The sequence below is a fragment of the Sciurus vulgaris genome (assembly GCF_902686455.1).
Source record: "Sciurus vulgaris genome assembly, chromosome: 2".
NCBI classification, from domain to species: Eukaryota; Metazoa; Chordata; class Mammalia; order Rodentia; family Sciuridae; genus Sciurus; species Sciurus vulgaris.
Window position 1 is genome coordinate 203559469 of NC_136462.1, and position 23720 is coordinate 203583188.

General features: G+C 62.1%; 1 protein-coding gene across 2 annotated transcripts; it reads right to left on the reverse strand.

Annotated features, from left to right (window-relative positions):
• Nucleotides 1-7712: 7712 nt before the first annotated feature.
• On the reverse strand, nucleotides 7713-20050 carry CHRNA4 (cholinergic receptor nicotinic alpha 4 subunit). 2 transcript variants are annotated; one of them, XM_079128001.1, is made up of 6 exons: nucleotides 19740-20050; nucleotides 18179-18330; nucleotides 16324-16368; nucleotides 16145-16254; nucleotides 10662-12036; nucleotides 7713-8248 (listed from the first exon to the last, which is right to left on the reverse strand). In XM_079128001.1, the coding sequence occupies exons 1-6, from the start codon at nucleotides 19810-19812 to the stop codon at nucleotides 8123-8125; spliced, it is 1881 nt and encodes a 626-aa protein (XP_078984127.1). In that variant the 5' UTR covers nucleotides 19813-20050; the 3' UTR covers nucleotides 7713-8122. The 2 variants fall into 2 exon arrangements, with proteins under 2 accessions (XP_078984127.1, XP_078984128.1); XM_079128002.1 differs by lacking the exons at nucleotides 16324-16368; nucleotides 18179-18330; nucleotides 19740-20050 and having other exon boundaries at nucleotides 10662-11900; nucleotides 16145-16257.
• Nucleotides 20051-23720: the final 3670 nt, after the last annotated feature.

The window sequence follows — 23720 nt, forward strand, 5'->3', positions numbered from 1 at the left end:
CCTCCCCCACCAAAACTGCCTGGCTCCACTTTTTTTTTTGTTTGTTTGGTACTAGAGATTGAACCCAGGGGCGCTTAAACACGGAGCCGCATTCCAGCCCTCTTTATTTTTTATTTTGAGACTTACTTACTTGGGTCTTACTGAGTTGCTTAGGGTCTTACTAAGTTTGCTGGGGCTAGCCTTAAACATGGGAGCCTCCTGCCTTAGCCTCTGGAGTGGCTTGGATTGCAAGTAAGGCCACCACACACGGCTAGCTCCACTTCTTAAGGGAAGCAGCTGCTTTGAGCACCTGGCAGGCAGCCTGCACCCAGCCACCCTGGGAGCCTCCCACTAGCCCTTGGACTGGACAGTGCTAGTGGACTCTGCTCCATGCAGGCCTGAATGAGGTTCCTGCAGCTGCCAGCCTCCACGTGCAGGGCACTGGGTCCTTGGGTGTGTGGCAGTGGAGTTGTGTTGGGGCCCATGTGGACTGGGGAGTCTTGGTGACTGTCAGGTTCTTCTCAGCGGGCAGCATCTGGCCTACCCTCCCGGGCGCAGGCAGTGATGAGCAGCTCTGACTGAGGCCCCAGCACCCCTGGTGCAGGAGGGGTTGGCAGTGGTTGGTGGCAGGGCAGGGAGGGTGCATGACTGCTGAGACAGGTAGCAGGAAGAGCAGAGCGGGGACTCACAGACGCACTCACGGGGCCTGCGTGGCCTGATGGAGCCACACGCCTCCACAGGAACAGCCACCCGGTCGGCAGTGGGTGGGGCCACAGAGACCCTTGCGTTCCAGAGACAGACTGTTCAGGGCCACCCAGTGACCGTGACAAGGTTGGAAAGCAGACAGTGCCATCGAGGGACGTCACCAATCAGGTAGAGACCCACAGAGTGCTCCACAAGGGATCGGGGGTGAAGCAGGAGGACACTTGGAGCTGTGTGGTGGATACAGCAATGCCGCATCACAGGGCCACCGGCCAGTGACGCCCAGAGGGCAAGTTACAGCCTTACAGGCAGCTTTTAGGGAAGACTCAGACAAACATTCTGAACCGTAGGAAGCGAACACTCAGGGAGCAGGCCTTTGTTAGGACCGCGCTCCGCTGGCTTTCACAAATGCAGTTGCTGAGTGGCTGGACTCTGTCCTTGTGTGTACAGTCCTAAGAGCTGATGTGGAAGCTTCCAGGGACCCAGGTTTTGGCCATCCTCAGCATGCAGCTGCTCTTCTTTATCAAAGGATGGTTGCTGCTGCTCCAGAAGTCACATCCCCTTGGGGAAAGGGGCAGGGGTCATGCCTGTCAAGTTGCCACTTCCATATTCAGAAAATCAATAGTGTTAGCACGAGTTCCACCTGGAAGACAAGACTGCCACTCTCTCTGCCCAGAAGATAGGTCATCACCAACAAAAGGATCAAGTGTCTTGTTCGGGACTAGGTGTGGCTTTACAGGACCACCACAGCTTCAGCCAGATGGAGGCCAGGGAGGTGCTTTGGGTGGCTGGGCTGCTCCTCTCCTGCGTTCGGCATCCTCTGCCCAGCTCCCCCTCAACTTGGGACACCTGTCCTAGTTCCAGCTGCCTGTTCACATTCAGATGGAAAGGGTGGAGAGGGGCTGGCCTTGGTCCTAGAGGGTCCGGTCCCATCCGGGTCACGTGGCTAGACCTGGTTAAAGGGAACTGGGATGGGGTCTTTCCTGGGAGGCTGTGGGCCTGGATGAGATCCAGAGGCTGTTCCCCAAGGCAGGAGAGGAATGGGGTGTTGTCCACCTGCAGTTCTGGTCCCAGGAAGAAGGCAGCAGCCACACCTGCCAAGCGTGAGGACGGAGAACAGGTCCAGCAACTGGCCACAGAAGAGGGTCCCCGGGATTAGGAGCAGAAGAGGAATACGGGAGCACTGCAGGAATCCGGGGCCTGCGTCTGCCAGCAAGCCTGCAGGCTTCCACCGCATGGGCGTTAAGCGCACACGTCCCTGGGAAGGTCCAGACTCCCCGCAGCGAGTGGCCACCTAAGACCTGGGAGCCTCAGAGGTGCCGGGCAGGGCTGTCACCCAAGAGAGACCACCGTGAAGCAGTGAGGACTCGGGCACAGACTCTGCATGCACACACTGTGTCTGTGTGTGCCCCGTGTGTGTTTGTCCCAAGAAGCCACCACAGGGAACCAGCTGCTTCCTCCTGAAATCTGCCCACCCACACAGGCACACACAGGTGTCTGCACACACACACCCCTGCTCACGGGCACCATCGCGCAGGTATAGGAGACACGTTAACAGGGGTCACAAGATCTCTGCCCCCAGGAACAGAGACAGTGGCATGAGGAGGAACTCATGCTTTCTTTGGTCCATTAATTTAAAAAAATCGTAATACACCAAAGAGGCAAGGAGAGATATTAATAACACGAAGCCAGAAATAACAGCTATAAATAAAGGAAACCAACCAGAAACCGCCGTCTATGGAAAGCTGAAGGAGAGACAAGTCAATGGGGAAAGCCTGGCGAGCTGCAGGCCAGGGCTGAGGAGTCTCCAGACCTTGGAGGAGGGGTAAAAACGCAGACCAGGGTCAGTGTCCTCATGATGGGGCTGCCCGAGGACAGGGACAGTGAGCTACCCGGGTGGGAATAGTAAAAAACCAGTTTTTGAAAATGCGACCATCAGAGAAAAGCTTAGGCTTTTCTGAAGTGACTGAAATGACCCTGGAATGGCCTGGACTACAGGAGCCCCGAGGCCCCTGCTGGTCAGGAGCTCAGAGGTGGGATGGCTGGCCTGCGGGCTGTGGCCTCAGCAGCCCACCTGGTGGGAATGGACTGACTGGGTGGTGACTGGCAGGTGGCGTGGCTGGAGAGGTGGCCACAGGGGCTGCCCTGGAGGGTGCATCTTCCCTGCGGCCCCTTCCCCTCTCTCCCTCTGCTTCCTGGCTGCCATGGGGGGAGCAGCTTCCCTCTGCTGGGCCCCTCCCCATGATGTGCACCCTGGGCCCAGAGCACTGGACTCAGCCGTGTATGGACTGAGGCCTCTGAAACCCTGAGCCCCAGATAAGCCTTCCCTCCTCCAGCCGTTCTTGTGAGGCCTTATGGTCACAGCGAGGAAAGGCTGGCCAACACCAGCCAAGAGCCACAGGACAGAGACTTCCAATGGGCCCTTGGCTTCTCCTGGTGGAGCACAAGGAGGCACACAGGGGACCACAGCAGGGCCGGAACCAGGGCAGTGAGCGGGGAGGGCAGCCCCTCACAGTGCCAGGCACACAGAGTTGTACCTACAGATCATCACCCCAGTGAGCGGGCCAGAGACACCCTGAGGCCCACGGAGCCCCCGACTGTGACACCCAGATCTTCTCCGCAATCCTTACTGGAGGAAGAGAAGATCGTCAGGTACGTGGCAGAAGCCGCTGGGAGGAGGACAAAGCCACACCAAGTTCCAGGGGGCGAGTGGCCTGCCTGGCCTGGGCAAACCTGGAGCAGCCATGCCAGAGCAGACAGCGGGCTTCCTGCTGGCTGGTGCCCCAAGGCCGCCTATGGAAGGGGAGGAGTGGCAGATGTGCCCCAGGTCAACTTAGTGAGCACTGGAGAAACCAAGTATTTGTTAAGTTAGCACCCTGAGAACAAAAAAGAGCCAACGCCTTAGTCTTTTTGTGTTTGCTCTGGGGACAGAACCCAGGTGCTCTACCACCGAGCTACACCCTGACCCTTTACTTTTCATTTTGAGGCAGGGTCTTGCTGAGGCTGGTCTGTGTTCTGTGATCCTCCTGCCTCAGCCCCCAGGTCCAGTGCCCGCAGGCGTGCACCACTGCGCATGGCTTTGGTGGGGCCTTATAAACACAAACGCATTACTGTCCCGAGAGACCCAGCAACACTAGGTGTTCACCCCAGGAAACAAATGCAGACCACCCACCCAGAAACTCCCGCGTGAGCATCCACAGAGGCTGTCCCCCGATGTGGTCCAGTATCACCAGGGTGCATGGGTCAAGTGCACCTGAGGACAAGCACCAAGGCCCGCGCAGCCTCCACGGAGCAACATGTTGGCTCAGAGGAAGCTCTAGAGCACAGCCTGCGCTACAGAGATCTGGGCAGGCCCCGGGCAGGCTGTGAAGGGGCAGGAGGAGCCCCAGGGGAAGGAGACGCCCTGGCAGGCCCAGCAGACCCCCCGCTACATACCACACAGCTGGGGGTGCAGGAACAAGGCCGAAAGTCAGACCCTACAGACATGGCGGAGCAGAGCCAGAGGGCCATGCTGTGGTCAGAAACAGCAGGCTTGAGACGTGGCAGGTCATGGCCCCAAAGGGAGACATTGAGGGGCAAGCCACCCAGGGGACGCCATAGCCTGAGTGGACATGGTGGCCCCAGGTGGACATGAAAGCCCTATATGAACAGTGGACAGAGAGTAATAGCTTGAAGGCTATCCCTGGGGACACAGCTCCACGCTCATCCTTGGGGCATCAGCCCTTCACCCCAGAATCTGTAGAAAAAGCAAACGTAGAATCCACACGGACAGAGAGCACCTGAGCGCACCGTCCCCTGGGTGACCTGGTCAGCATATCTGGAACTAACCCCACACAGCAGGAGATGCATTCTTTTCAAGTGTGTGTGGGACACTGAGCAAAACAGCCCATGTGCAGAGGTGAAAGATGCAAAAGGGTCAGATCAGGCAGGGTGTTTCTCTGATTACCAAGAGAAGTCCATGGACAGTGGAGAACTGACAGAAGGCAGAGTCAGCACTGTAGAGAAGGGACACGAGCAGTTGGCAAACACTCAGTGAGATGCCCACCTTGCGTGAGGGAGGACTGCATCTCCACCAGACTGGAAAATCAAGATGCTTCAGTGTAGAAGGGGCCCTCAGAACCCTGGCTGAAGGAAGTTCCTTGCACACACCCTGCAGATGAGTCTGGGGACAGCCACTGAACTGACCACCCACACCTCCCATGGCCGAGCCATCCGCCCTGGACCTGTGCACCCACACCTGTTCCCACACGGCAGGAGGATGGGTGGATCACCCAAAGAGCAGCCACCCAGGAGCACCTGTGGAGGCAGAGGCCCAGCTGGGAAAGCAAGGAGGTCCAGCTCCAGAGCACACTGTGCAGGACCCCAGGTGAGCGAGCCAGGGCAGGCTGGCCCAGCGGACCCTGTGCTGTCAGTCATGTGTGCAGGCCCTCCAGCTGGGCGACTGACAGTCACACTCTCCACAGGTCGCCCTGTACAGCAGGCAAATGCCAAGGAATGCCAGCGGGATCAGGGCTCCGGAAGCTCCCACCCAGGGACGGTGGAGTGTGAATGGCATGATCTCGAGAACAAGCACAGACCCTGGTCAGCGGCCCCTGCCCAGCACACACCCACGGCAGCATGCATTCCCACTGCGGGCCGAGAAGCCGCCTCAGCGGCACTGGGTGCAACCAGCATTTCTCCACAGATTGAGACAGAGGAGACGCCAAAGCCGGGTGGTGTGCCTGGTTACTGCGCGTGTCCCCAGAGGAGGGCAGACAGTAGGAGCCTTGGCTCGGCGGGCCATGCTGTGCTGTGGGCCCGTGTGGAGCGGACACTGCTTTTCCTGAGGGGAGGGGCCCCTCGTGCCAGGCAGGAACACGGGGAAGCACCAGGCCCATTAGGAGGCAGGAAAGCTGAGGCTGTGCTGGGGCCTCCGGGGAAGGCCAGGCTGGGCAAACAACAGTGTGTGGTTGACCAGTCTGACTGATTCTGGCAGGCCCTATGCCATGGTCGATTCAGGGCGGGGAAGCCTGGGCCTGGTGCGGAAGTCTGGTGAGGAGGCAGGGCACGGCCCAGCGTCACCTGGAGCCACTGGCCCGACGTGGACAGCCTCAGGTCTGGCAGGTGCAGGAGGCAAGGGCACCAGAGAACACGATACGGTGGAAACCAATGTGTGAATGCGCCACGCGATGAGCTCCCAGTGGGCAGCCTCCGCTCCCAGCACCACGCTGCAGGCCAAGGCCAGAAACAGGCTCCGTTTATTCAGACAGAACACGGCTCAGCCACTAAGAACCCACAGACCCCGGCAGTGAGCACAGGACACCCCGGTGGGCAACACCCCAACTAGGCAGAGAAGCCAAGTTGGGGCTGCAGGGTGGTGGCCATCTAGGGCCTGGGCAACGCTGTTCCATTCCTTAAAGCTGAGTGGCCCGAAGGCCAGGGACCATGTGCTTGCCAGGAGCAGACCTTACGTCAGTCACAAGTCAACACTGGAGGCAGGCATGCTGCATGGAGTCTCAATCAGCTCTGCGGGGACGGGCCAGGGCATTCTCCTTTCCTGGACTCTCTGGGTGGCAGGAGGGTAGCCTGGCAGGAGTGTCCCAGATACTCACTTCTCGCTGCCTTGCCCAGAGGCTCTGCAGCTGCCCACACGCCTGGCAGTGCATCTGCTTATGTGATACATGTCCTGAGCCTCCCCTCTGGGCTCCTCACCCACCGCCCTCCGAGGCCTGACCCTGGTCCCTGCACGAACTCAGCTGCCTGGGATATCTCCCCCATCCTGGGGGCTCCAGCTGAGAATGCCAGGGCACCAGGGAATGGCAGTCCTCAGAGCCAGTTGCAGACCCAGGTGGGCAGGTGGGGTCCTCATTCCCCGGACACTGGGTGAACCCAGAGGCCTAGGACTGGCACTTAGGCCACTCCGGAGCCTCGACTAAGGTCCCCTTCCACAGGCACTGGCATGGGGTGGCCAGTAGCCCTGTGTTCAGAGATGTTTGCCTGGGGCTGGGGGTAGGGTGACGCCACACCCCCCATCCTGATGCTCTTTCCAGAGCTTTCCAGCGAGGACCAGAAAGTGGCACCACGGCGACAGCAGCTGTGTCCACTGTGCATGGTGAGTGGTCTAGTGCCCCCCAATTGCCCCCTCAGTCCTCCGGTACCTCCCGCAGGAAGCCCCAAGGAATCAGCTGAGATCCAGGGACATGATGGCTCAGGGCACAGGGCTGCCCACTAGCAGGGCACGCCTTGGGGGGACCAGGATGGCTCTCGGGAACATGCCTTCACCATGGATGCCTCTCCCCACGAGAGGTGCACCCGGGGCAGGGAGCACGCTGCCTTCGCCTGCTCCAGGCACCTGTTTTGGAGGAGCAATGTCTCAGCTCCCCCACTAGCACTGGGGCAAGGTAGATAGCTGGCTAGGCCCTACTTGGCCAGTGACCACCCCAGAGGACCAGTCAGAAAGCCCCTGGCCTGTCAGGGAGCCCAGGGAGGCCCACTCCCACTGCATGGCTCAGAGCCTTTCTCCTGGACCCACTAGTCCAAGGGTCCAGTTTTTAGGGCAAGCTGAGCTTGGGGTGGCCTCACCAGAGCAACTACGATGCCCTTCCTACCTACTGGATCTCAGAGGGCCTCCTGGGCTGTGCACACAGGCAGAAACCCTCAAGGTGCTGGGGAGGACCCCAGGGGGCATGGGCCAGTGGCCTGGACACTGCTCAGGTCCCTCATGGTCCAGAAAATCCCCAAACACAAGTGCCCTCTAGGGCTTGGGGTTGCTGGGCCCCTGGGAAGCACTCACCAGACCCCATGACCCCAGCAGGGGGACAGCGGAATTCCTGGCCCGAGGGTCTCTCACTGTGGGGGCTGCACCTGACACCCCTCCCAGTGGCACTGAGGCCTCCCAGGGTGGCGCCGGGTTCTCTCTAACACACAGGCATGATGCCACCTGCTGGGGCCCCTGTGGACACAAGACCCAGTGTCTGCTCTGCCTGGACTGGCTGGTGGCAGGCCTGGGTCCCGGGGTGGCAGGGAGCTTCCAGAGAGGTGCAGCAGGAGAGGCCTGGATGCTGGGCCCCACAGGCCTGGGGCCACTGGGACTAAAAGGGGACGAAGCCTCATGGCCCTGTGGGACAGGTGGGATGCTTGCCACCTGCTGAGATGCAGACACACCTGTGCAGTGCACAGGGCAGGAGGATGCCATGTCAGACTGCATTAACAGGGCTCAGCCATGATGCTGTCCTATGGATGGAACAACCACGTGCCAGCCCCTGCCCCAGGACCTCCTGACCAGAGCCAGCACCCAGGCTTCTGGCTCCCCAGGAGGCCATGTCTCCAAGCCGTCTTATGACAGGGACAGGAGATGGGGGACAAGTGACAACCAGAGAAGCCCCACAAAGCAGGGGGACCAGGGAAGAGCAGGCCCAGCTCCACACTTCCTGCAGGAGCCCAAGCCTCTCTGGCTTCATTGCTAGATCATGCCGGCCAGCCAAGGTGGCAGGAAGAGGCCCACAGTGCCCAGCAGGCAGACGATGACGAACATCCACAGGAAGATCCGGTCGATGACCATGGCCACGTACTTCCAGTCCTCCCTCACCTGCAAACACAGACATGGGGTCACTCAAGCCCCGGCCCTTGACCTCACGGGCAGCAAGAGAACCTTCAGAACCATGTGCTACTGGTGGCAGGTTCTCGTCTCCCCTCAGGGGCACACCTGCACCGAGGTGATGCCAGCGAAGGAGCACACCTCAGCCTCTCCTCTACCAGCCAGGGGACTCAACAGCTCCACTCCACCCAGAGTGGCCGCTGCAGGGGTCAGGCGGGGAGAGGCCCGGAGGGCAGGCTGGGCGTCTGCAGAGAGCATCGCAGGCACTCATGTGGAATCAGAGCATACCCCTCTGCTGTCGCAGAAGACAGGTCCACCTGGTGTCCCCAGCTGACCTTACCTGAGCCTGCAGGAGGCTGAGGGGGGAGCACTCAAGGAACGCATGGTCCAGCTTCCTGCTACAGCTGGGGGTGCCCTGGAAGCTTAGTGCACCCCCATTATGCAAATGGTGAAAGTAGGGCACAGAGAGGGGACACCCACAAGCTTGGCTGAGCAGGGCCAGGGCCAGGAGCAGGCGGGGTCTGATTGCTAAGAACCCCCACGCTGGGCTCCAGGTGGAGGAGGTCCCAAAAGCAAGGCCTGAGGCGGGACCATCCATACCTGCCCTCTTGCTCCAGGCCAGTGCTCGCAGCCTGGCACACCTGGGGGCCAGAGTGGGTGTGGGTGGGGCAGCATTGCTGGGCAACAGTTCCATGGAGGTGGTGGAGGGGATCTGAAAAAGGTGGCTGATAACAGCAAGCAGGCAGAAACCACACTGAATATGTCCACCATCTGTGGTCACGCAGCCTCACCTGGATTGCCCCGTAACAAGGACACTGAGGCATGAGCAGCCAAGGGGGGGCCACGGTTACATCTCTGTGAGAGTGGACCCCAGCCCACTTCACTGTCTCCCAGTGTGGACAGTTAGGTACCTGGGAGATCCCTGGTAGCCCAGGTTTGATAGGAGCTGCCTTTGGGCCATGAGTAGGTGACCTGGGCTCCTACTCATGCATCTGTGGTGAGTGGCCAGCAGAGGACATGGCCCAGGCTCAGTCAGCTGAGGGAGGAGTGGGCCAAGCCTGCAGTTAGTTTCCCCATTTGGGGGCATCTGCCCAGTTTGTCAAAGCAATCACAGGTATCCTGATGGTTTAAAGCCCCGAATGACCACGTTCGCTTGCAGAAAACCTCAGAGCAAGCAGAGTCGCTTTTAAATAGCCCTCCAGGACACCTGTTCCAGGAAGGCTGAGCAGGAGCCCTGCGATGCCACTTTCCCAACGGGCCTTGATCTGCTCCCTCTCTGCCTGTGCCCGGCCCAGCCTGAGGATGAAGCAGACCACAGCTCCCCCGCTGGCCAGGCCATCCTGTGAAGTTAGCTTTGCTCTCCCAGACCCAGAACCAGGTCAGGCAGCCAGAACAGCCAGCAGATTGGCAGTGGTGGAGGGGAGGCATGGAGCTCTGGTCCCTGGACTCCACGGGAAGAGCTGATCTCCTGAAGATTTTGTTTAAGTTTCTGCTGGCATGAGCCATTCCTCAGTAGCCCACTCGCCCACACCTCTCTTCTTTCCAGAGCTTCAGCGAAATGTGGTTCCAGAGCCCGTTTCTCCCCAGGCAGGTCTTTGCAATGTGGGACTTTTCAGAGACTCCTGGACAGTTTCACAGCTTACTGAAGTCAGTAGGGGGCTCTGAGGGCAGCAGGACATGCCTCCTTCTTTCTAGGCTCACTCAGCTCCAGGGAGACAGACAAGGGCTTGGAGCTGGGAGCCAGGGCCAGGCAGGCCCCTCCACTGAGGAAGGAGGATGGGGAGCTGCTGGCAAGAGGAGGGTCCCCGAGAGGGATAGCAGTGTCATGGGCAGTGACAGGTGCCTGTCCAGGGCAAGGTCAATGCAAAGGACAGATGCTGACAGCTGAGGCCCCAGGATTCCCTCCTGCCTGTGCTCTGATGGGGCTCCAGCTCCACCACTGACCTGGGGCCCCTGGGAGGCAGTTTAAGATGGAAGAGGCAGTTCTCGGGGCCCACAACCCCGAGTCTCTGCCTTGTCTGAGCAGGGACCCTGGAGACCCTCATGGGTGGCAAGCAGGCAAATGCCGTCTGGAAAGCGGGAGGATGCCCTGGAAGCCCCGGGAGACCCAAAGACGCTGAGGAGGACCTTGTGCATGCTGCAGCGGCAGGCCAGAGGCTGCCCTCACCCACCCACCGGGCTCTAGAGACCCAGCACCAAAAGGGATGGAGCCTGGGCCCAGCTACTCTGGGCTACCTGCTCTGCTGGGCCCTGGCTCAGCTCAGGGACGACCAGAGCTCTGGACAGAATCCATGCTGTGTCTCCCAGAGTATTCCACCATCTCCACCATTTGCCAGAAACAGAGGGTATCCACTTATCCACATGGGCCAGAGGACCTCACAACAGCCGTGGGGCAGGGGCTTACCGAGAAATCCGTGTCTTCTGCCTTCAGGTGGTCAGCGATGTACTGGACGCCCTCAACTGCCCGAGTCAGGGCTGGTGACAGGGGCAGGTGCCGGGGTGGCACTGCAGTGCTGCGGGCCTTGAGCACGGTGACTGGGGACACCACGGAGGGCTCCTTCTTGCACGTGCATTTGCATGGAGAGAGCTGGTCTGGGGGAGGGAGCTCAGCCGAGCGGGCCTTCAGGGAGGCCAGGGAGCCAGCCGTCTGGCCATCAGCCTGGGAGGCTGTACGGTCTCGAGGAACGCAGTATTGGATGCTCCGAGACCGGCACCGGATGCCGCCCTCCTCTGCTTCATGGGGGCCGGACATGTGCTGGACGCTCAAGGACCTGGCTTTGGTGAGCCCTGGGGCCCCAGTGCTGTTGGGTGGGCAACAGGGGCCTGGGGAGGGGCAGGGGCTGGCCTTCTCGGCCTCTGAGGGCTGCAGAGCAGGAACCTGGTTGGAGGGTGACTTGCAGGCAGGCTGGGGTTCAGGTGTGTCCAGGGGGACGCAGAAGGACAGAGTAGGCGACGGTCCCTGGCTGCGCACACCGCTCAGGATGCCGGGCTCCCCCTCGGGCTCAGGCCAGAATCGCGGGGCACTGGCTATCTTGTGCATGGACTCGATGAGCCGCCGGCAGTTGTCCTTGACCACAGATGGCCGCTTCATGAAGAGCAGGCGGGGCACGATGTCCAGGAAGACCCTGCGCACCCAGGCGGGCATGCTGTGGGTGCGGGGCGAGCGGTGGTGCACGTTGAGCACGAAGACGGTGATGACGATGGACAGAGTGACGAAGATCATGGTGAAGAGCAGGTACTCGCCGATGAGCGGGATGACCAGCGAGGTGGACGGGATGATCTCGGTGATGAGCAGCAGGAAGACGGTCAGCGAGAGCAGCACGGAGATGCAGAGCGTGACCTTCTCGCCGCAGTCAGAAGGCAGGTAGAAGACCAGCACGGTGAGGCAGGAGATGAGCAGGCAGGGGATGATGAGGTTGATGGTGTAGAAGAGCGGCAGCCGGCGGATGATGAAGGCGTAGGTGATGTCGGGGTAGACCTCCGCGCAGCACTCGTACTTCCGGGTGTTGTAGGTGCCCACCGCGTCCACGATGACCCACTCCCCACTCTCCCAGAAGTCCAGCTGGTCTACACGGCTGTGCATGCTCACCAGGTCGATCTTGGCCTTGTCGTACGTCCAGGACCCGAACTTCATGGTGCAGTTCTGCTGGTCGAAGGGGAAGAAGGTGACGTCGATGCTGCAGGAGCTCTTGTAGATGGCTGGAGGCGTCCACTGCACCCGCCCGTCGTGGAACAGGTGGGCCTTGGTGAGGTGGGTGACCGCAAAGTCCCCATCCGCACTGGGCAGGAGAGAGGAGAGTGAGGCCCACATGTGCCCACACCAGAGGCCCTTGTGCACCGGACACGTGGATGCTCCTGAAGAGCAAGGCTCCCCGCCTGGCCTGGGGTTATGCCAGCCCAGCGAGCCTGGGCCGTCACCTACCTGTGTGCCTCTGTTTACCACCTGAGCGGAGAGGACACACGGTTTTGAGAACTTGGAGGGATGAACTGGCCGGGCACAGGGGCAGAGCACTGCTGCCTCTGGTGGTCACTACAGTACCTGGGGCTGGGGCCAGTCCCCTGGCTTCCCCTCCTGGAGCTCCCAGTGTCCCCAGGGTCCTATACCTTTGAGAGGGGCCCAGGATGCTTCAGGGCCTCACAGCACAGGAGCATTTCTCACCCTGCCTTCCCCTTACCTCCCCTCAGCATTGTGAGCACCAAGAGGAGCAGGCTCCTAGCCCGCCCTGCCTGGGGCTAGGGACAGTCCTGCAGGGCACTAGCAGGTAGCCTGAAGGCCTGGCAGGACCGCTTCCTCAGTGCATGGGTGCATGTGCATCTCTGGGAAAGCGTGAGTGGCCTCCTGGGCCTGACAGGAGGACAGGCGGTTGCTGGACTGAGGGCTGGCCCACCCAGTGCACACTGGTTGCCTAGAAGAGACAGCAAGGACACATGGGGCCAAGCAGCTGCTCAGCAGGGCCCGCTTTGGATGAAGGCTCTTGCCGAAGGGCAGTGGACCTTTGCCCACTGTGTCTGTGCTGAGGCCCGTGGACACAGAAACGGCTTCTGACCACCCATGGGAAGCAAACAAGGCACCTCCTGGGACCAAGGCCTTGTCTCCCTGCTGGCCACTCCTCTGCACTGGCTCCAAGCTCAGGGAGGCCCCGGCTTCCACCTCTGCTACAGGTAGCCAGCAGGGGGGCTCCCTGCAGGTGAGGATGAGGACGCTGTGGCCCCAGAGGCAAGAACAATGCCTCAGCCTGCTGGGGACAACATAGGAGCTGGACACAGTTCAGGCTGCTGCCTTGGGGGTCAGTGTCTGATGGTCAGCCTCTACCTCTCCTGCCTCAGGGGACGTTGATGTCCCACCCATAGGCCAGGGTTGGTAGCCAGGGGATGCTGTCTCTCCAGCTCCTTCTTGTGGCTCACAGGGCTCCCAGTCCTGGCCCTGGCTTCAAGAACAGCCATGCCCCAGTCTGTCCATGGCAACCAGGGCACACAAGCAAGCAGCCCCCAAGAAGCCCCCTCCTGCTCCTGGGGTTGGCCCCACTCCACCCCAGGGTATCCCCCGAGGCTGGAAGTGGTCCTGGAGCAAAGGCCCACCCGCATGCCTCGTGTAACCTGGCCACCAGGCCTCCGCTTCCCCACAAGACCCAGGCCATCCATCTGGACCCTGGGCTGGCATCCACAGACTGGCAGAGGCAGCAGCCGATGCCTGGCCCCTCTGGGCAGGCCCTGCAGGCCTCAGCTCAGAAATGCTAACGGGAAACCTCAGTCTGCTCTTAGCACGCCCGCTGGCCCTGAGTAACCCCCTGAGGGCACCAGCAGGCATCGGAGCGTGCAGGGCTCAGCACTGGAGGAGGCGCAGCCCCGAGCCTCAGGCCCTTTGCCCATTCCTTCACCTACTTTGTCCCCAGGGCCCAGCTTGAAGGACGGGCTTCCAGGTCTGAGGGCAGCAGGGGCCCTGCTTCTCTGAGCCTCATCTGGCAGCTCACCCTGCACCCCACTAGCATCATCCGGTTCTCACCAGTCTTGAGGCCGTGGCAGCCACTGGGGACCCGAAGGCCCCTTCCCCTCATGTGCCACCCACACTGGTGCCTGGTCCTCAGGGGGTCGGGACCAGAGCCCACCTCTGTTCCACTGAGTCGCCGGGCCTGCACGCGGCTCTCTCACTGAGCGCCTGTGCTGCAGGGAGATGCCAGAGAGCAGCTCCACACGCATCCCAATGAGGCTCCAGCCAGCATGGCCTGGCCTCTGCACAGACGCCCAGCGTCCCTCTGGGTGGCACAGGGTGGGTCCTGCTGCACATCCCAGCCCACGTGGAATCAGGCGTGGGTCTGTCTCCTTCTAGCCCCATCTCACCCCAAATCAGAGCCTCACTCTTTTGAGGCACAAATGAAAATGTGCTCCCCCGGCAAGTGAGCAGATCCTCTTCAGCAAACATTCTGCAGGAGGACGTGAGGCGCCAGCTCTGGGCTTCCCCACGCTCGGGAGGGCAGCCGCACCCTTGGCTGGCAGCAGGACGGGGCTCCGCCATGGAGCCCAGCTCTGCGCGACCCACTGCACCCACGGCACTCCCGCCCTGCATGGCCCAGCGTGGCTCTGAGGAGCCCGCGAGGGGGAACGGCTGCTGTGGCCGCCCGGCTTTGCTACCCGCGGCATCTGCAGGTATTCCCTTTCCCGGGTGGCTCCCTGAGGAATGAGAGGGTGGGCAAGGGCAGCAGGGGGTGCCTGTCTCCTCCAGTCCTGGCTCTGGGACAAAACCCCCCTCGAGGCCCTCAGTTGTAGGTCGAGCTGCTTCGTTCCAAACACAAGTGCAGGGCAAAGTGCACAGAGGCCCAAGGGTGGACCCCCTCAGGAGCAGCAGCCAGCCATGGGCAGGACGGCAGGCTCTCAGAGAGCTGTCTGCACCTGCAGAGGCCTTTCCCAGGCCAGCTGTGCACCTGCAGTTCCTGGCCCATACCCCACCACCATCTCAGAGGTCCCAGGACACTTGAGGGGTGCAGGCATTTGGGCTGAACCGTCCGGCCATGAGCCTGTTCTGGATTTACCCCAGGCTGGAGGCTAGGAGCAGGTGGGTCCTGGGCCCTGCTCCAGTGGGTACAGGCCCTGCCTTCAGACTTTGCACTTGAGAGGCCAAGAAAGACCCTCTGTCCTCCTGCCCAGTACCACATCAGGGACTTCTGGGCTCCTGCCCCAAAGGGTCCATCTTAGGGAAACCCCAAGTGGACAAGGGCACTAATTGAGGGGCTCCTGAGTCTACAGAAGAGCTGGGGCCTGTCCCTGCCCAGCAGAGGCACTGACCACCTGGCCAACAATTGCCAGTTTCCCCTGGAAACAGGCTTCCTTAGTGTCTATGGTCAGACGTCAGGGTCAGTCACTACTCTGGAGTCCTTTCTACTTTCACCAGCCTCAAATCCTGTCCAGAGAAAGTCTCAGTGCTGGCCCCAACCCCACAGAGAGGCCAGTTCCACCCCACTGTCCCCACGAGTCCTGGCAGGGAAGACACACGGGGTGACACGAGGAAGTGATCTGAGCCCTGCCCCGAGGCATGGGTACTGGGCCGTTGCAGGTACCCAGACCTGTGTGTCTGCCTGGCCCAATCCCACCCAGGGGATTTCCCAGGCTGCCCGCCCTGCAAACGTTCCTGTGGGCCAGACAGGCTCAGTCCCAGTGGTGGGGTCAGGGCTAGATATGGCCCCCAGAAAGGCCAGGTGACTGGGGTGACTTCCAGGTCTGAAGTTCAAACTGGGAGATGCTGAGGACAGACAGTCCATCCCAAGGGAAGAGCAGTGACCACTGCCCTCCCCTCATGCCTCCCATAGTGCATCTGGAAGATCATCCGGAGCCCTCCACTCGCCACCACTGCAGCCATTACGGGTTCCATTAGCAGGAAGGGAGCCCACTCATTCTTAATCAAATAGGAACGTTTGTAGGTCAGACAGACACCCTGGGGCCTGGCTGGGGCTGTGGGCAGATGGTCGGGGCAGGAGTGGAGGGCTTCCTTTCACTTCATGCGTGAGTGCTGTGGGAACTGCCACCGCCCAGGCCCGCCCGGCCCAAGGCTGGAGACCCATCCCTGGTGATTCCCATCAAATAGAGCCAGTGGAGCAGGACTGCCCCAGCTCAGGGACCCCAGAGAGGGTCCACAGGAGGTTCTCTGGAGGCCACTCCCTGCCATGGCCAGCCCTGGAAAGCCAGCCGGCTTCCAAGCATAGCAAACCGTCCACATGAGATTTTGGCTCAGCTTCTCAGAAGCCTGACCACAGGCTGCTGGCCACAGGGCTGAGGAGCCAGCTTTGTCCATGGGGCACAGCTGCAGGGCAGGGCCGAGAAGGGTGGGGCCGCGCTAGAGCCTCCCACCCCCTGGCTAGCCCAGCCCGACCCTGACCGGCCGGGCCCTGAGCTCACTTGTTGTAGAGGACGATGTCCGGCCGCCAGATGAGCTCAGAGGGGATGCGGATGGAGGTGACGTTCTCATAGTCCCCGGGGTCCCAGCGCAGCTTGTAGTCACGCCACTCCTGCCGGGGACAGAGTGTGGGTGAGGTCGCTCAGGACAGAGGGCGGGGCAGGTGGCCCTCCCCACTCACCTGCTTCACCCACACGTTTGTGGTCATCATCTGGTTCTTCTCGTCCTAGGGCACAAGCAGGAAGGAGCTTGAGGGTCCCTCGGGGACAGGACACCTCTCTCTGGTCTGGTCCCCGCCACAGCACACAGCAGCCAGGGCTAGACCTCAGGAAGGAGTGAGCACCTTGTCCCTGGAGGCAACCAAGCCCAGGATGGTGGCCGAGGGTCTCAGGGATGGGGACAGGCCCCTGAGCTTTGCTGAAGGAAACTGGGCACAGACTTGTCTGACCATTGCCTCCTTGGCTCTGATGGGCTCCCAGGCTGCTTGTGGGTGGACCCTGCCAGCCATATCACTCCTCCCACTCACTGCCCAAGCTGGTCCCCTCCCTGGCAAGACACTGAGGACTGGGCAGGACGTGGAGCAGAGTGCGCGTTACAAGGCCTGGCCTCAGGCTCCTGCCACCCAACCCCGTCCCCACACAACCTGCCGGGTGTTTGAGGAGCCTGGGAGTGGGCAACGGCCTGCCCCATCCCGCTGGGCACTCCAGGGTCCTGGGAAGAGGCTCCACGGCAGCTGGACACGGCCCTCCTGCCCTGGCGACCTGCAGCATCAGTCCCCAGGTTCCCTGGGGACCCAGAGACGCGTCCCCGCGCTTGCTGGCATATGTCATGAGGACTCAACACAGGTTCTGCAGCCTCCTCTGCACTGCGCCAGGCTGTGAGCTAACATGCAGCATGCAGGCCCTCCCTGCCCAGACTGAGACCCCACACGGACACCTCCAGTGAACACACAGATGGGCACAGGTGGGCTGGGGCCAGTGGGCCCCAGGCCCCAGCACCTGGTGGGCATGCACGGCAGGCAGACACAGGCACCCTTCCACTCACAAAGGGCCAAGGCCTTGGTCAGCACCCTGCATGTCAGCACACATGTGTACAGTTCACGAGTGTCTCAGCCAGCCCCAGGGCAGAGAGCTGGAGACTTGACCTGGGTGTGCCCGGGGCCTCAACTGGGCTGAGAGGCAATGGCGCGACCCCAGACAGGCCGAGTGGAGGCCAGGCAGTGGTTGCAGACCAGGAGTCCTGTGCCGCCCGTGGCTGCCTCTGCCAGTCACTGCTTTGCAGCCAAGTATGTAAACCTCAGCAGGGTGGGTGAAGCCCATGCATCCTGCCCAGCCCAGCCACGGACACTGCAGGAGCCCTTTGAGGGCCAGTGCCAGGACACTGAGGGTGGAGGTTTAAGCGCTGGCTCTGAACATGGACCAGGTCTCTGTGCAAGTCCAGATGCTGGGATGCTCGCCACTCGGCCTGATACATCACAGCTGCTCGCAGCAAGTCAGGACAGCACAGCAGGGTGGCAGAGGGCTGCCCACATGCACGGGCCAGCCTGGAACACTGGCAGCCCCTCCCTCATCAGCAGACCCACGGCCAGATCCTGGCAGGCATGGGCCAGGCCTGGGGGATGCTGCACACAAAGTGAAGGAATGGGCACAGGTTCCATCTCTGGCTGCTAAAACTCAGTGTGACACACCAGGCTGTGCAAAGCCACCTGGCCAGTTGCCCCAAGTTGGGTCCCACCCCAGCGAGGTCACTGAGCATGGCTGGGAATGCTAGGCATGAAGCTGGCACCTCTGCCTGGCAGAGGCCCTGGGCTTCCTGCTGCTACCTGTCTGGCTATGACACTCTCTCCAACAGCTCCTCCCACCCAGAGTCCTTGGCTTCAGGTCACACAGAGTTGGCAGCTAACATTCTGTCCCACCAGCCATGGCCAGACACAGTCACAGTCAGGTGTCCCCTGCCCATCCCAGCTGCCCTCCTTAGAGCCCTTTCCTTCAAGGCGACTCAGTAGCCATGTGTGATGGCCGGGCCCCCACACCTACCACGTCAATGAGCTGGGCAATGGACAGGCCGAAGCGGACCAGGACCACATCTGAGATGTTGGCCACTGGGCGGGACCACTTGTTGTAGCCAGAGAAGAGTGCCTTCAGGAGCCGCTCCTCTGCGTGGGCCCGGGTCTCTGCAGGACTGCTCACTGCAGGGAGAGGCAGGCAAGTGGCCCAGGACAGGTGGCCGTCCGGGCTGCCCACCCTCAAGCCAGCCCCTCCACCCACATCCTCTGCCTCCATCCCTCACACGTCACCGCCCACCTCAGCTCCCCTGCACAGGCCACCTCTGGCCTGGGCTGCCCTGCCCGGGGTCAATGCCACTCTCTCAAGGGAGCCTTTTCCAGGCCACACGTCTCACTGAGAAGCCAGATGATCGATCCCCAAGCACTGATCTGGGTATTCTCCCCAATGGACAGTGGCTTCAGAGGGAAGGGCTGCATTTCCAGTGACCAGAAGAGACAAAGGGCAGGAGCAGAAAGCAGCACAGGGGGTGGGAGCAAGGGCATGGGGGCCAGCAGGGGCAGGAAGAGGCAGAAAGCGGGGCCAGGATCCTGCCCCTCGCAGGAGAGCTTGCCTCCAGAGGCTGCAGGGAACAGTTATGGCTCAGAAGGAGCTCTGCTCTGAGGTCTGGTGGGGGTGGGGTGTGTGCCCACCCTGATAAAGAGCCTGACACCCTAAGGGCTGCAGGCCAGCGGTGTCCTTGCACCGGCACACGGAGCCCTGGGTGAGCCCCACTCTGTAGCCTGGGGAGGGGTGCCCCATTCGACCCACTCCCCGTTCTCTCCTCTCCCTGGGGGGTCTGGGGGCCTCCCTGCCTCCCCTGCATGGCTGCATCATGGAGAGAGTTGGGGAGAGGGAAGGGAGATCCCTGCTTTCTGCTGGATCTTGCTCACCTGAGGGTCAGCGGCAGGTCCCTAGGAGGTCCTAGATCCCTAGGGACCTTCTATTTCTAGACCTCTTGGGACCCTTGACTCCAGCCCAGAGCATCATCCCTCACCCTGTTCTTCCTGGTCCCTTTACCAGTAAAGTGCAGACTGCTTTTCATCACGAGGCGGGGGTTAAATTCCCTATGGGAAGCTCCTCAGTGGGGTGGAGTGCGGGGCTTCCCAGAGGATGGGAAGGGGGAGAGCTGGAAAGACCCTGAGGGGCATGAAAGGTGGGGTGGGGCCTCCAAGTGCAGAGGCCACTGCTGACCCCCTAAGCCAGAAGACGTGGGGTCTGCAGGGGATTTCGGCCGGATGGATGCACCTCTTCGCCCCACCTCTGTCCAAGTTGGAGGTTCTAGATCCAGCTCTGGGAATGCTGCGGAAACCCCCACATACCCCCGCCAACCCCTCTCTCGGCATTTGCGGGAGGATGACTCCTTCCGCGCAGGGCTCAGCCTGCGCCGCAGGACAGCCTGTGCCTCTCGCGGGTGGTGGGGGGGTCTCAGTGGCCTCCCGGTTGCGCGCACCCGCGGCTTGGCACAACAGCCAGGAGCCTCCCCTCCTCTGGCCCCGAGGTCCTGGGCACCCGGACCGAGGCGAAGGGGCCCGTTCAGCGCCCCGAAACTTACCGGGCAGGAGGCCGGTCCCCAGGAGCAGGAGCAGCAACAGCAGCAGCGGCGCCCTGGGGCCCCGGAGCTCCATGGCGCACCGATCCGGCTCTAGACGCGGGCGGCTCCCGGTTCCGCCGCGCCCCGCTCCGAGGCCCGCGCGCACCCAACTTCGCGCCCCGCGCCGCTGGCGACTGGTCCCCCAGCTCTACTCGACCGCTCGTCCCGCGGGGCGCGGCGGCGGCGGGGCGGGCGTGCTGGGATGTGAGCTCCGTGGCGCGGCCCCGCCCGGACCTGCCGCCTCCAGCCGCTGGGAGCGGGGAGGAGGGGGAGGGAGGAGGAGGAGGAGGCAGGAGGGAGAGCAGGAGGAGGGGGCGGATCGCGCCGGAGGGGCGTGGAGGCTGCGGCGGGCCCCGCCTGGGGGTAAAGTTTCCTGGTCCTACCGGGGCTCGGGACACGCTCGAGTCCGGGGTGGGGACCCCTTGGTCACTGCGTGCGACTGGGGGATCCCAGGCAGTCCGGACCGCGGTCTCTCACCCTGGTCTCCAGCCCTGGACTCCCCCGGGGCCTGCCGGAGGTGAAGGGCGCGCGTCCAGGGCTCTGGGCGCCAGGAGGGCGCCCGCACGGTTCTGGCTAACTCCATCACCCCACGCCGCGTTAGCGCGGCTGTTGGCAGTTGGGAAATGACAAGTGTCTCACCCTTCTCCCCTGGCAGACGCTGGGGAAAGAGCCCCTCCCCACCGGCCTGTCCCCCACGGCCCCGCCCCCATACCCAGCCGCGGAGAAACCCAGGCCCTGCTGCCCGCCTTTCTGGGCAGAGAAAAGACGCTCATAACCCCGCCCGCTGGACCCTGAAACTCCCCGCTCCGGCCCTCAGCAGTGGCCCTCCAGTACAAAGTGGGCAGTGGGTGTGGGGCCACAGGACAGGGGCTCCCACCAGGTGCTTGGAAAACAGATCTTTAGACCCGGATTGGACGGTTTGCTTGTATAGAGATGCCCCAGCAGGCTGCCCCAGGGATGGTGTCCACCCTGAGGGAGTCCCAGGTGATGCCCACACACGCACCGGTGCTGGGGGGAGGGTGCCTGTGTGACTGAGCCCGGTTGCAGAGGAGAGGGAGGGTCCTGCTCTCCCCTGGAGTCCCCGTGGTCACCCCACCCCAGGCTCCGCACCACCTGCCACAGCCACAGGACTAGACCTCAGGTCCGGGTTTGGGGCACAGGGACTGGAGGGGTCCCTGTTCTTCCCTCCAAGGCTACTTGGAGCAGAGTGTCCCTCGGCACCTCCCTAGGCTGCTCCTGCCCCTGCCCCACCTCTCTCCCAGCTCTCCGCCCTGCCTGCCCCCTCTGCCCTCATACCCTCTGGGTTCAGGGCTCGCCACCCACACACCTGCTCTGGGCCCCCAGTGCTCTTCCAGGTCACCAGAGGCTTGTGTCCGCTGTGGGAAGGCTTCAGAATGCTCAGGGGCAGCTCAACGGTGACCATCCCTCAACATGGCCATTGCTCCTTGTCTGGGCCTGTCTAGGTGCTGACCCAAGTAATGTGGATACTGGCTCACTGGACTCCCACAGCACCCTGGGATGGGCTGTTCACTTACCCCTGCTTTGCCCGAGAAGAAACAGGCACAGAGAGGTTAAGCAACTAGTCCAAAGTCAAACATTCAGTTGTGAGATTCCAAAACAGGCCTCCCTGCTTCAGGGTCAACACCATGATCTCCTAGCCTCAGGTGAGCATGTCCTGGGTGTCCATGGCCCATGCTCTTGCAGTCTCGTCTGGAGCCAGGAGAGGCCTGACCACACCCTTACACAGCTCCCACAGGGCTCATCGCCCCCCAGGCCAGGCTACCTGGCCTTCCCCTAACCCTGGAACTCGACCCAGCCCTCCTCAGGGTCCATGAAGCCGCTCCAAGAGCTGATTCTGTGCTAGGGATCAGGAAGTTTGTGAGGTCTGCAAATGTGGACCAACACAGCCGGGGCCCCTGCCTGGGGTGTCGGGCAGGGAGCAAGCGTGCAGGAGGCCCCGCCTCGCCCAGGACACTCCCCCGGCTCCTGCACGGAACAAGGGGGTGGTGAGGCTGGTGACCACCCCTGGAGAGCCATGGCTGGTGTGCCCGTGGCCCTGCTCCCTGCTGTCAGGGGCACATCGCTGTGTCTCGCTGGGCGAAGCGCAGAGAGACCCCACAGCCTCCTGTTACCAGAGAGGCCACCACGCTCTGGCCCCTCCTGGAGTCTCTCCAACACCTCGTGCCTGTGAAGAGGGCTGCTGACAGCTCTGGCAGTGAGAATGTGGGCGTGGGCAGGGCCCCTCGCTGCCGACGAGGTGGTCTGCCTGGCAAGCCCAAGGCCAAGGGCTGCTTTGTTCCCACATCCGAGGCCAGCCAAGGCCTCCTCTGGTGAGGAGGTCCTCTGGTCCTCAGGACTTGTTGACCTTGGGGCCTCCTTCCGTGTCCTGCTGGAGTCAGGGAAGGAGTGAGGTGTGCTGGGAGCCCTGGGTGCTCACTGCAGGGGGAGGCACACAGCACGGCCTGGAGGACGTGGCGTCCCCTCCCACCAGACGCTGGGAACTGCCTGGGAAGTCTGGCACCCACTTTCAGAGACCCCTGGTCTGGGGTGCAGCCCAAATCTGTGATCTCTCACAGCCCAGGCAACTCTGAAGCAGAGGCTGCAGACAGCGCACTACCAAGACAGACTTGAAGCAGCCTGACCAGGGCTCGGCTGGGCGCTCCGTGTGAGCTGGGGCCCTGGGGCAGGGTGGGGGCGCCAAGGGCTGCTCAGCTCTGCCTTCCCCTTTGCTGCTCCTAACCAGGCAGGCTTTGCACCCAGCTCCCCCAGGCCCTGCAGTCCCAAACAGTGGCCCTCGTGCTAAGTTCACAGGTGCGTGCACCCAGAGCCCAGTTGAGGCCAGCAGGCCCATGTCTCCTGGGGACCAAGGCCAGGCTAGGGTCAGCTCCGCCCTCAGGCCTCGGCTGCGTGCCCCAGCTCACACACATCTGTCCCCGCCTGGTTGGCTCTCCCTGTGGATTTGCTAATGCAGGAGGATTAATGGAGTCTAACTCATTAATTTGCAGGCCCCTCCCTCCCCACCTGCTGGCCTGAAAGCATTGTGGCGGGAACCTAGTAATCATGGCAGATGAATTCGGTTCTTAGTGCAGGCCCCAGAAAGGAGAAGTGTGATTCGCAAGCTCATGAGCCTGCTCTGGGGAAAGGCTGAGTCCAGAGTCCAGAGCCCAGCATCCCTGGCGGGGGGTGTGTGGGGGGGGGTGGAGCAGGCTCCTTGCATGCCTTCCCCACCCCACCCTTGCCCCAGGGCTGTCGCCCCTCCAGGCTACCACTGCCCAACTGGACAATAGTTTCAGCAGGCCGGTCTCTGAGGGCCCCTCCCTCTGCCCTCTACCCTCCACCCTGTGCAAGGACATTTCCATGGTAACCATCTGCTGGCGTGAACAGGGACTCAGTAAAGGTGTCTGCTCCGGGGAGCGTTGCCGGTGCAGTTCTGGGCAGGCTGCCCCGAGGAGCCAGGAGCCCTCAGCAGTGGGAGGGGGCTGAGGAGGGGCAGCAGAGGCCACAGGGCTGACCACACATGCAGGGGCTTGCTGGGACCTGCTCTCCATGGCCCAGTGGGCTTCCGCCTTTCCCCAGTCCCCACTCACAGAAGGGCGAGTCCCTTTCCTCTCCTGTGGAAACCTCTGCCCGCCAGGGGACATTGCACCTGGGCACATCCTAGTCTCCCTGGACAGCCCCAGAAGCGCTGGGCAGGAGGCAGGGTCTGCCCGTGCTCCCCAGTGAGGTTCCCCAGGTGTGCTCTCTTCCCCCCCACCCCCAGCAGGCTTCTCCTCCCTGTGCTCTTCACAGCAAACTGGCTGCCCCCGACTCTGTCCGCACGAGGACACAGGAGGGGCTCTTAGTGAGGTGGGGTACTGTGTCCAGGGCAAGACTAGAGAAGAATGAGAGGGAGGGATGGGCACGAGAGAATCCCTGCTTTGGGGGCTGGGTCCAGAGTGGGCC